Source organism: Rhipicephalus microplus, chromosome 4 (assembly GCF_043290135.1).
Source record: "Rhipicephalus microplus isolate Deutch F79 chromosome 4, USDA_Rmic, whole genome shotgun sequence".
Classification (NCBI taxonomy): Eukaryota; Metazoa; Arthropoda; class Arachnida; order Ixodida; family Ixodidae; genus Rhipicephalus; species Rhipicephalus microplus.
In genome coordinates this window covers 45634722-45647313 of record NC_134703.1, presented here as the reverse complement: position 1 = coordinate 45647313, position 12592 = coordinate 45634722, and the positions used below count along the sequence as shown (strand labels likewise).

General features: G+C 51.4%; 1 protein-coding gene across 2 annotated transcripts in view; it reads left to right on the top strand.

Annotated features, from left to right (window-relative positions):
- The window catches only part of LOC142814256 (uncharacterized), an 87876-nt gene that overhangs the window by 39829 nt on the left and 35455 nt on the right, over window positions 1–12592 (top strand). Inside the window, exon 1 of one of the 2 annotated variants that reach the window (XM_075892685.1) lies at window positions 1242–3501. The exons of the other annotated variant lie outside the window; for it this stretch is intronic. Coding sequence (XP_075748800.1) covers window positions 3326–3501 — 176 coding nt within the window. The 5' untranslated portion in view covers window positions 1242–3325. Of the gene's footprint in view, window positions 1–1241; window positions 3502–12592 lie in introns of those variants that run through there. 2 annotated transcript variants of the gene reach the window in all.

Here is a 12592-nt window from a genome sequence, read left to right as displayed (position 1 = left end):
CTGCCGCACGCCTTCGTACCTGTGCCACGCAGCAGCAGGATTTTGAAGGCGGTCTAAGGCCACGCACCACTTCTGATTGTCGCTCCATCCCTTGCGAGCTCCGAGAGCATTGATGGTAGCCACCCAATCGACGGCATCGTCCTGGAAGCCGCGAAACTCGGGTAGCTCGGAGGCAGCCGGTGGTGGTGTCACGGCAGGCGAAGCTCCAGAAAATAGCGACGCCACACAGCCAAGTTGGTGTGAAAGAGCCGCGAGAGTATACTGGAGCTTGCTGCGGCTCTCGGGGGAAGTTGTTGAATGGTCTTGCGAGGCGGCCGCGGCCAACGCCTCATCGATAATGTGAAGTCCCGGCAAGGCAGCAGGGAATATCGCAGAACTCGACGCTGTCAGGGCGCCGACCTCGAGGCGGAGTCGCGCAATGGTGCGCGAAAGCTCGGTGGCACTCTCGGGCGGCCCACATGCGGAGCCAGTGGGGACGTGTTCCCCGATCAGCGTACTCACTGCTGTGGTACCCTCGGCCGAGGGAGCTTGAACAGCACCCCTGAGCGGCTGAGGTGCCGATGAAGCACTGAGCAGGACGTTGTCGCAGTGGGAAGCGTGAACGGCATTCCCGGTCAACGACAGGCCATGTACTGTCGTGGTGGGGCCGGGGCAAGCCTGCCCAGGAGCCATCGAGAAGGCCTGGACGCCGTCCCCGAATGGCGGCACAGGTGCTCCCGGCTGCAGGAGGGCTGTCGGCTCCATTATCGAGGAAGCGTGAACAGCGTTTTTACGATGAGAGAACCACGCTGCCGATGATCCACGAGGGTACGGACAGGTGGCTTGTGCCGCAGGGTTCACTTGTCGACCTGTGCTCACGGCACAATCCGTGGCGAAGGACGCGTAGACGGTGTCCCTTTTCATGAAGAAATACCGGTGATGGGTATACTAAAGCCGCCGAGGAGGCCTTGGCGCCATCCCCGAACGGTGGTGGCAGTGGCGGCAGGTGAACAGCTGCTGAGGAGGCCTTGACGCCGTCCCCAAGCGACGCTTACCGCATTTGCACGTCGGCGGGCGTCCTGGATGACGAAGCCGGGACGTATGACGTCTTCTTCATCGACTGCGCCATTGTAAGGACGAGAAATAAGACACAACGCCTTTGCTGCAGGCCGGCTGTTCTTATTCTGCTTCGTCTTCGTCATTACAATATATATATATATATATATATATATATATATATATATATATTCGGATAGATATGCCATGCGCTCTGGGACGCTAAATACAAATTGTACTACACTGCAACTTCGCCGCCTAGTGCGGTGCGGTATACTGACGTGGCTTTCTCCACTTGTGACTGCTATCGTGAGCTGTGTTGTGACTCACGATCTTCCGCCATGCATTCCGTGCGCACATGACGATGAGATCATCGCCGTTCCTCCGGCGAAGCGCAGCCTTCATTCCGTGAGTCCAGCGCCGCGTTAGTCACCGAACACGTGTGTGGCTACGCCTCGGTCGGCGTTATCGTGCTTTTGTGATCGGCTGACGCGCTGACTCTGAAGGCGTCCTTGGGTGGTCGCTTAGTGTGGCGTACGTTGTTATTGTTGTATAGTGAATCGTGTTGCGCTTTGCTCGGTACATTTTACATCTACGTTTACTCTGTTGTTACTCCTCAAGTACTCTCCTTTTTTTTTTTTTCAATTGTATGCTTGGCCGCGTTTGCGTCCAGTGAAAGATTGCGAGGCCCAATTTCCGTGGAAAAAGGAGAAAAAGAAACATGATTGATCCCTCCGTCATAGGAATCGGTAAAACACTAAAGTAAAATGTGTCCTTAGAGAAGTAGTTTAGTGTTTACTGTACACTTTGCGGTAGGTAGAGAGACACTGGAAGTTGTAAAGGAATATGTTCACTTAGGACAGGTAGTAACCGTGGAGCCGAAACACGAGGGTAAAATAACTGGAAGAATGGGGTGGATCGCATTCGGCAAGAATTCTCATATCAATAATGGTAATCTGCCACTAACCCTCAAGAGGAAGGTATATAACAGCTGCATCTTGCCGGTGCTCACCTATGGAGCAGCAACCTGGAGGCTTACAAAAGGGTTCAGCCTAAATTGAAGACGACGCAGCGAGCGATGGAAAGGAAAATTATAGAGTAACCTTGAGAGACAAGAAGAGAGCAGAGTGGGTCAGGGAACAAACCAGGGTTAAGGACTCGTCAGCAATATTGGACGGACGCTACCAGAACACCAGCATCGGGTTCTGATGACATTGCATGGCTTTAACTTGCGTTCAGAATTGATTGCGCAACTTGAAAACCTTCTAAAAGTTTGAATATGCAGGAACTCCGTACGCTTCCGATGCTTTGTTACATTCAAGGTGCTATGTGACTATATCTGTTACGTTTTCCTTGTACACATAAAAAATAAAAAAAAAGAATGAAAAAGGAAACAGGAAAAGAAACTTCAGGACTGGTTGCTCTTGTGAAGACACAAGTTTGAACGGAACTTCATGGGGTCATGGAGCCCGCCCTAAACGATCATTCATGGTATCCGTGAGCCACTCTGTGCAGTGACGTCTAACGTGGGCGCTTGGGGTTTACAACGAGACCAAAACGTAGAAACTACGTAATTACTCTGTCCACCGATCGCCTCAAAGCGTGCTTCGACGTACGGCATTCGCTTGCGTCGTAATATTTAAGAAGAAAACATGGCGTAGTCGTGCAATCAGTGTTAACAAAGATCGCTGTTTTTTTGTTTTGTTTTTTCTTTCCGTGTCGATTCAGGGCATAACAACGAACCAGCTGTTCTGTGCATCCTGCGGGGCTCTGCGATTTCTCAACACATTCGTTTCGTAGCGCCCGATTCAAACGAATTTCAAGTTTACGGTGCAAACGCCATTTTGCCGACCACGTGCGATGTTCTTAAAACTCCCCCATGATTCAAAGGGCTCCGTTAGCAGACGAAGCGCGGATGCAGGCCGCCTTCCAGCTGCGGCAAGGGTGAGCTCGGCGGCGGCGGCGACCCTCAGGAAGCGCTGACGTCACGGCTCGGCTGCCGCTGCTCGATTTCGGTCCACTTGCGCAAGCGGTGACTCGCGCCGCTCGGTGACGTCATGGCGGCGCCGAAGCCCGTCGCGCTGCCGGCGCCGACGCCTACGCGCGACTCGGCGAGCTCTCTCACCCCCATCGCGGCGGCGTTCGCGTAGGCTGCGGGAAAGCGTGTGTCGCCGGCTGCACGCCACAAGGGTTCGTCCGGCCGCTCGGCGCCACAGTGCCTCGGCACGTGCGCCGCTTGGCCTACGCCGCCGCGCAAGTCCCATCGACGCCATCCCACAACGCTTCGACGATGGACACCTCTCCCAGTCGCAGCATCGTTACTTTGTGGACACGAGCTGGCAGCGTGACCGCTGCGCGCCCCGAAAGACGCCGACCTAGACGTCCTCGTGTAGCCTCCGGACACCCATCTCGGGAAGCCGCTCTTTTGTTCTGGATGGGCATGATGGAGCCGATTCATTTCACCAGGTACGATTCGCTGGTCACGCGGAGCACGGATCTTTGTGATAAGAGGCCCTCGGTTTGCCAGCCCTGCGCACACTCGCTGAGCAAGCTCGCTAAGTCCGCCAAGGGTCGCTTAAACACCTGCCTGGGCATTCGGTTGGCCTGACTTCATTAAGCAAAACTGATTTGCTAGTCGTGACTCTGATTCCAGAAAGCAAGCCATGTTTGCGGAGGTTATAGGTATTGGCAAATGATTTTCTTGAAGGTTGTTTCAAGATCAAGCAACACTTCAACTACGTGTCTATTCATTGTCAGAGAACGTTTCGTTATCGGGGAACTCACTCTGTATGCATAGAACACACCCTCATATCTAACGCGGGATGTTATCTAGAACACCTCACCGCTATAGCAATAGGCTTGTCTTGTCCGATTCCGAATGAGATTGCACGTGTATAACGGAGGGAGGAGTAAATTCTTGAAACTCCTTTACCACGACTAGACTTTTCTTTGTTTACTTCAGTTACTTCAATACATTTAATAATCGACGCTGACGAGTCACGTGTTGCTGCTGTACATTGGTGCCATTATTTAATTTTCTTATAGTACCGTGCGTAACCGTCATTCAAATTTCAGCCGTATAGTACGGTGTTCAATGTTGTCAACCTCGAGCGTTGGCAGTATCGCCTTGGAATCGTAGTGCTTCTTTCATGGTGCTCAAAAATTGAATCGCGGAAATCAGATTTTATTGCTTAAAAATATATTGCGACATAGAAGTACTCAGCAGCATGCTTTGCAGTGGTCTTATGAGGCGCACTTGACCTATTTTTACTCGCACCTAAAACACCTACTAGCCCTATCCAGGACACGAAGGTAATCGCGATGACGCGGTACTGTCGAGTTTTATTCACCACTATAACATCTTACCGCTGTTAGTGTTATCCTGTACTTCTGCGGCTTATGTAACCTTTTTTTTATATATTACCTTGTTTAATTTGCCATCAAGTTTCCTCCTTTGAGCGCGAACACTTTGCCGCCGTCGAAAGAGGAGCGACAAATCGCGCTTTCAATAAGGGGTACAAGGGTTCCTTGAATGCAAGAAGCAGTTGCCCATTTGTGACGTCACCAAACTTAGCCATCACAAATCATGTGCGTCACGCGGAGCGCCGCACTCGGATTTGCCGAACGGACTGAACTCCTCACTCTCGCGTCGATCGACGTCAGCGAAACGTAAGCCGGCGCCTCATTGCGCAGATGCCTTGTGAGCCATCCGCTTGCGTTCCGTTGTAGTTTCTTCTGTTATTTATTTATTGCTTTTTACGCTTCCGTTTTATTCTTATTAACTTTTTTTAAGTAGGCAGGAAATTGCGGAGAGAAATTGTAGAACTTTTTCTGATGCCTCAGTTGTACTCCTCGTTCTGGCGGGACGCACTGACGTCAGCGGATGGCGCGCCTTGCGAGCGAATCCGGCATCGAGTTCGGCCATTCGGATGGCGGTGCTCGTTTTCCGCGAGCTATTGTGAAATGTCGGGCCTCCTACAGCCGCACGGGCTTTTCGCGTAAAAAAAAAAAAGGGGGGGGGGGGGGGGTGGCAAGCGCGTCGCGTACGTGACGCGCTCAGAGTTTCCGCCTATTTGCTAACGCTCTTCTGCTGCAGATGTGTCGCTTTAGGAGATACCACGTACTTACGGCAACGTCGCCTGTAGACACACCCTGTCTTGTAGTGCGGATCTGTTGGCTCATTTCCCGGTTGATGTAACGTTTTCTCGACAACCACATCACGTACGGATGTAGAGTCGTGCCCACGGTCTGACATCGCAAAGTGTTGATGCTCATTGAAGCGCTTTCAGTGCCCAGCGAGGGAGAATGACGGAGGCGCGGCAATAAGAAATTTAGGCCGAGGTTTCTTCCCGTAGCAACAGTCAACCTGATCGAATACGCGAAGTGAGGCTGTGATAATAAGCGAATCCATTTGCGTCAACTTTACTGATGTTCATGCCTTTCTTGTCGTAACATTTACCGGTTAATGTCCTGCCCCAGTTTTATTACTACTGCTCCGTTTATGACGTCATCGCATCGTAGGTGAGTAAAGCTGGCGAGTGTTAGCAAGTTCGTCGAGGAAGACAAATGCCCCGTCGAATACGTTGATGGAAAATACGGGAAAAACGAGGATAGGAAATGTAGGGACCAATTGAGCGTTTGAGTCATAAAAGGGATGCTTGGGGCAGATAAGCTGGCTTGAGATGCTCCAACGCCCTCGTAATGTCAGTGGGCAGGGTCTGCTTCTGCCCCATCTAGCGTAACCTAACCTAGCCCATCGATGCGCATTAGCTGTCTTGTACAACTACATTCGCTGCTTTGAAATTACACATGCTACGAGAAACTTCCACCATTCATCAAACTTCCTAGAACACAGTGAACATGATATGCCGTTACCACTTTTGGCTAACCCGTGTTTTCAAAAAAGAAGTTACAAAGATGATTTAGAAGTGAACCGACCGATGTTTTCAGAAAGCGGCTACAAGGATAGCTCACAGAGTATCTTATAAAAGTATGAAATAGCTTATAAAATAATCACATTTCTGGTCAAAATTTGTTTTATGCCAATGAAACATTTTTTTAACGTATCCGCGTTTCTTAGCATGATGCAGCCATGCGAGAATGCTCAGTTCTTGTGTGTGTGTGTGTGTGTGTGTGTGTGTGTGTGTGTGTGTGTGTGTGTGTGTGTGTGTGTGTGTGTGTGTGTGTGTGTGTGTGTGTGTGTGTGTGTGTGTGTGTGTGTGTGTGTGTGTCGAGTGAGAATGTTTACATTGCATGTACTATGCACATTCACGTTTATCAGCGGCCTACCTGATGACGTATACATAACAGCGCGCAAGATACGTCACACCACAAGCAGCACAAGCTCCAACCAACCCGCTGCCTGCGTTAACGCCGATTTCCTAATGTCGCGCTGTTATAATGGGCCTGATTACGTTCCCTCTGGGCGCTTGCTAGTTCTTCCTCATCAGGAACCATGTAGGTGGCCTCTAGAGACAGGCATTGAGCAGGCCACTGGAAAATATAGAGGACTCCGTGATGCGATCTCGCATAAGATCGAGGTGCTTCCAAGAGCGGAAATTGCAACGAAATCTTCAGCGTTGCTTATGAAGACCACTAGAGTGAGTCCACCAGCTATTGGCTGTGTTGCGTGTAAAACTGTTGCGTGAGAAGCCACCGTTAGCACGTGACGGCCGGGAGGTTTTTCACGGTCGAGGAGATTGGGTGGTAGCGCCGGCGGTCGCGGTCGGCTACTTTATTAGTCCTTTTTTTTTTTCGTGCTTTTTCGCGATAGTCAAGTCAACATGATTGCTCGGCGTTTTCTCCCAGACGGCGCTGCGATCGCTCATCTGTGAATTTTTTTATCTGCCGCGCGAGATCGCTGGTATTAGATAGTCCACTCTATTATATCCCGCATTTATGTCAAGGAAGGGATGTGTCATCATGCATGTCCGGCTTTAAGTAAGCAATAGTCTTAAAAACATAAGCCACGCTAGCGAGCCTAAGGCGTCCAACAACGACTGACCTTTGTTCATGAAGCTGTCGGCCCTACTTTGGGCTAGAAGCACTGGTCGTTTGAATAGTCTGTGCATGGCAAAGCCCTTCATGTCTGCCCGCCTATTCTGTTAATGGGGCCCGTTAGTTTTAATGGCTATTTGCTGTCTGCTGGCCTGCCCTCTGAGCCAAATAGCGTAGTCCATCGTTAGACGGTCAGTTGTTCCCATGGTCCGGGACAGTGAGACCGGCTCATACGCTTGCCGCACGCTCGCTCATTTTACCAACGTGCACAAAGGTGGCGCCACCAGCGTTTGCGCCTGCTACCCGGAAAGGATCGCGTGACTCCAAGTGCCCGGTTTCTTTCAAGTGCGCGGCGAATAGCTCAACGCGTCAGCTTTGATTTATGGTGCGTATCGTGCGTAACCTGCAGTCCCTGCCCAGCCATTTGTGGTGGGCGGAATTGAGTTGCTCACCGTAGGCGCCGTAGCGTCTCCATTACGAACGGCGCGAAGAGCCACGCGTCGCGTCGGCACATGGGGGTGCGTGTTCCAGCGTAGACGACGGTGCAATGGATACTGCTCGTTCTGTTTTTGTCTACAGTTGGTTCTACGCCATGTATTCCTGCTGCTAAGTTTGCTTAGGTCGGTCCTTTCCTCCGTAATACGTAACGCCGGAAGTCCCATTCCGCACGGACGATCCCCCAGTGACGCTCTTAATTGAGGTTCGCGGTTTCCCGTGAGGACCCCCCTATAATGTGTGCTACCGACAGGATCTGATTAGTGTCGTGAGAAAATGTGTGTGCCCGTCTTCTCGGGAGCTTTGCTCGCTGCTTGAATGCGCTGTGGTGAATCTTAAGGTCGCGCGCCATGATTCTCCTACGATTTCGACTTCAAAAACGTTCGGCTTTCATAGATATCATAGATAGCGCTTTTTGTGGGCACATAAAGAGAAAGGGGCCAGAATAAAACAGCCCATCGTCCGTTTAGTCTCTATATGGGGGGGGGGGGGGGGTGATGAGGGACAGATGGCGGAAAGTACGATAGTGACAAGCATAGGCGAACTGGGGATCATCGTGTCTCGATTCAAAAGCTCACAAAAGTTACGCAAAGGGGTCCGTCATATACCTCACGGTTCTTAGGAGAAGGACGAAAGTTTAGGCGGAAGCACAGGGAGGTTAGCCAGTTCTTAGACCGGCTGGCTACCCTGTGCTGGGGAAAGAGGTGGGGGGAATAAAAGATGGTAAAAAGAAATGTTGCGAAGAGAGAGAGAGAAATTACAAAACATTAGCGACAGAGGAAAGGCAACATCAAAGAGTATAAGACACTAAAGTCTGTCTCTGAGGCCAGTTGTCCGCAAAAAGCGTAGTAAAGCTTTCAAAGCCTTCTGGGCTGGGGATGATGGGTTCGGCCAATGACCCAGAGTCCTTTGTTCTGACAAAGGCCGATCATCCAGTCTATCCAGAGCTGCAGTCAGTTCTTGTCTTTGCGCGTTCAAATGGGTGCACTCACATAGAAGGTGCGCGATGGTTTCTTCGCAGCTGGAGATTTCTGAAACAGGAAGATCAAGGAAAAAGCTTCCGTCGCATGCTCGGCAACGGCGAGTTTTCATACTCAGCCAAAAAGCTAGTAACTGCGCTTGCTTTCGAAAGAAACGCGGGATGAGCTTCTATGTGATTATGATAGAGCACAGGCATGATAGACTGTTGGCCGTAGAACAGAAGCTAAATTCTTCTTTGTGCCACTGTGCAACTGCACTTCATGTGGTTTTTGCGCCTTACTAAACACTTTTTATATCTACATTCATGCCTGTACCTGCCATGCTATCCGACTCGATACTTGCGGCATGTAGTTTCGAGTGCGCCTACGTTCAGTTCAGTGAAAAGAGGAGAACAGAAAGATGTACATTAACCACGTTCGACGCGTACACGTGAGAGCACTCTGCGTCAGAAGTCTCTCGCGCAATACTGACCGTTTGTTCGCAAAATTCTGCAAAAAGCATTACGGCTGAACCCGCAAGCACATATACGGAAGAAGCGAACGAGGAAAAACAAAACCAAACACACAATGAAGGAAGCAATACTCAAGTACACGACGGCCAGCCACATGTTCCTCTCGCAGCACAGTCCCTGACGTCAGTGCAACGCGTACAGTGAGCAGAAAGAGAAGAAAAGGGGGAAAAAAAATGGTGAAGCCTGCGCACTCGCGCGCACGTCAGTGCGACAACGCACGTCACACATGCTCAGGCGCTGCAGCTGCAGGCTATTCCGTGACGTCATAAAGCGCCCCGCCGCACAGTTCGAGAGCGGTCGCCGCCGTCGTGCGGCAGGTGAAGCGTAGAGCGCCGCGTACGAAAGCGTTCTTGTCGCACAGGCTGCCTTGCCGTCTCTGCATTTCCTCCCCGTCTGAGGGGCACCTGGAGGCGCCAAGGCATCTGCTGCGTCTGCGCTAGGGATTTCCGCCGTTGCCGCGTGAGCTCCTCGTGTGCCGTGCCTTGTCCTCGGTGTGAACGACGACCCCGATACGTTGTGCAACAACATTGGACGGAACAATTGTTTGCCTCTGGCGCCGACGTCTCGCCTGTGCTGCATCTCTCGTCAACGCCGCCTTTCGAGCTCGTACCTTTTTCAGCGAGGCTTGGCTGGCGCCCCAGTGCCTACCCCCGTCTGTCGCTGAGCTGCAGCTGCCGAGCGCTTGCTCATCGCCGGCGCCCTGATGCCGAATGATTGATTTGTGGGGTTTAACATCCCAAAACCACCATATGATTATGAGAGACGCCGTAGTAGAGGACTCCGGAAATTCTGACCACCTGGGGTCCTTTAACGTGCACTCAAATCTGAGCACACGGGCTTGCAACATTACCGCCTCCATCGGAAATGCAGCCGCCGCAGTCGGGATTCAAACCCGCGACCAGCGGGTCAGCAGCCGAGTACCTTAGCCACTAGACCACCGCGGCGGGGCCTCTGATACCGAACGTCGTCAGCGATCTCCGCGGAGTGTAATCCCCTTTTGCGGCACTGTAGTCGGCGCAGGCGCTTAGAATATTCTTGTGAAGAAAAATAGTAAAGACAAAGAAGAGATCAATAAAACAGCTGCCGATAGAAATACCTAACAACGAGATGTCAAGAGCAATGCAAAGCATGTCTGCAGGAAAAAGAAGATACCCAGGATATCTAGATGACTCAATCTAATGATTGAGCCTTCTAGTGTGAAGCGCCACAGTCGCACGTGGCAACATGAACACGAAGAAATGTTCCTTTTTAATGGCGACCAATCTATCACTATCACAACGCTGGACGACATCTCACGTCTTATACCGCCGTTGGAAAGGTGCCGGCAATGGCGCGCCGACGAAGCCACGTGTAGCTTGTTGCAATATTAGGCTTCTCACAATCGTTTCAATTGAGGGTCATTGACCTCAAAACGAGTGCAAAGCCTCTCGTGATCTCTGGGATAACTCAAGCTGACCTATTGTTTGCGCCGTCGTTTGGCTGGCGCCAGTTTACAGGCACTCGTGCTCATACATGCATCCGCCCGAGGGTGTCACGCTTTGAGGAGCAGCGACCAGATTGTGCGGTGCGTGCGTGCGTGCGTGTGTGTGTGTGTGTGTGTGTGTGTGTGTGTGTGTGTGTGTGTGTGTGTGTGTGTGTGTGTGTGTGTGTGTGTGTGTGTGTGTGTGTGTGTGTGTGTGTGTGTGTGTGTTTGGCGCCGGAAGTTTGACCAGCGAACCGAAACAAGAGTTCACTTCGTCCGCAATCAATCCTTTGGTGCCCTCGGGAGAGGCAGGTGATGATGGGGGTATGCATTCAACCGTGTACTTTCTGCCAGGCGGTTGTAACGCTCTTTGATTTAGGAAAAATACAGCTCGCTTAGTGACTTCAGGAGCGTAAGGGTTCTGGTGAAACGGTTCAAAAGCCGCAGTCGTGGTGAGGTGCAATGTCCGGGGTATGTTCGGGCGGCAAATTTCATGGTTGTCAGCTTTCCATGTTCTGACGAATTCTGTGGATTTGCATCGTCGTGATGTGTTTGCGCTCGCTTAAGCTGCCCCTGCCATGTTCAGACAAATTGAATGTATTTTGCTTGCTGAGAGTTTCAGGTACGATCACTGGCCTGGTTGGTTATTGGTTACAACGAGTGCAGCTGGTCAGCACGGCTGCGATTTGTTTGCCAGTCTGTCAAGATGCTCTACGGATTGGTTGTTAGGTTGAAATCAGAAAGGCGTCCTCTCTATCTCCTCTCTATCCTCTCTATCTACATACTTGTGCGAAGGAGCATGGTAACATGCCAGAGTTCAAATGCTCTTCTAGCATGTACCTCATGCAAAATACCTGTCACGTACGTAGTCCCTGATCAAGTGTCTTTTGTTGTGGTCGTTAAAAGCTCTTCTCGGTGAGCCAGCCTCGTGCTCGCGGTGGGACAGCGAAAGGTGATTCATGAATCGCTCAAGTGTGCGTTTAATTTCCGGTTCGCTTTGAGCTTATCCTGGACACGTCTACGCCATAAACGAGCAGGAGGTGGTTGATGAGAGGGGTGACTCAGGGATGCGGCAGCGCGAGAGTATCTGGGACTACTCGCAAAGGAGAGGTTTTCAAATTCCCATGCGCCGTTTAATGTCCAGCTCGTCAAGGTCTCGCCTCGTTGCGTCCAGTTTGCAGGACAGAGTGAGTGAGCGATGTTGGGAGAGGGAGGGCCCGACCTGACATTGGGCCACCTCCGTCCCGAAGGTTGATTGTGAAAAAAAAGAAGAGTTGCTTCGTTGAACGCAGCGCCGACAGGTTTTGATGGAGCGCGCCAATCTTGTCTCGTGACCTGCGATGCGCCCCGCGGCACTAGGTGGCGGTTGTTGCGAGCAGCCGTGGCGTTACGATCCGTGGTCGCAACGAACACTCCGCCTAGATGCACACCTGACGCCTCGTGTGCCTGTCTGATGCCCCTGCAAGGCCTTCCATCTCACATCTGCCCCCTCTCTCTGCTCTATCTCTGAAGCAACCTGCGAGTCGCCACCCCGTCACGCGAAACAGCTGCCACTTCGCACAGCTGGGAAACTGCGCCGAAAGGGTTGACGGCTTCGAATGTGCTCGATCTACTAGCAGAAAGAGCGATTCGCAGAATTTCAACCTTTCTCATACTTTGTAGGCATACAGCGCTGGCTCTTAAAGGGCCGCTCCATTGCTTCTGCGCCTGATCACAACCCGTAGACACAGCTGCGCGAGTTCCTGTCTTGGGTTGCGTCTTACTCCTGCAGCCGGTGTAGAAAGGGGTCGTTTCATAAAGCCGTTGATACCTGTGTCGTGGAGCTGCGTGGGTTGCGTATAAGCTTGCGTAAAGTTGATTTCAGGGAATATCAGCAGTGTAGCAGTCATGTGTGAAAGAAGTAGATACATTCACATAGCTAGAGCAATGGTCATGATAATTATTCCGGGGGGTTTACGTGCCAAAACTACGGTGTGATTATGAGGTGCGCCTTTATTGGGGACTCTGGAACAGTTTGGACTACATGGGGTTCTTTAACATAAAATGCGCCAAATTCTTAATACACGACTGTTATGGCACGGGTGTACGAACCCCCGTCGTAGCATACACCG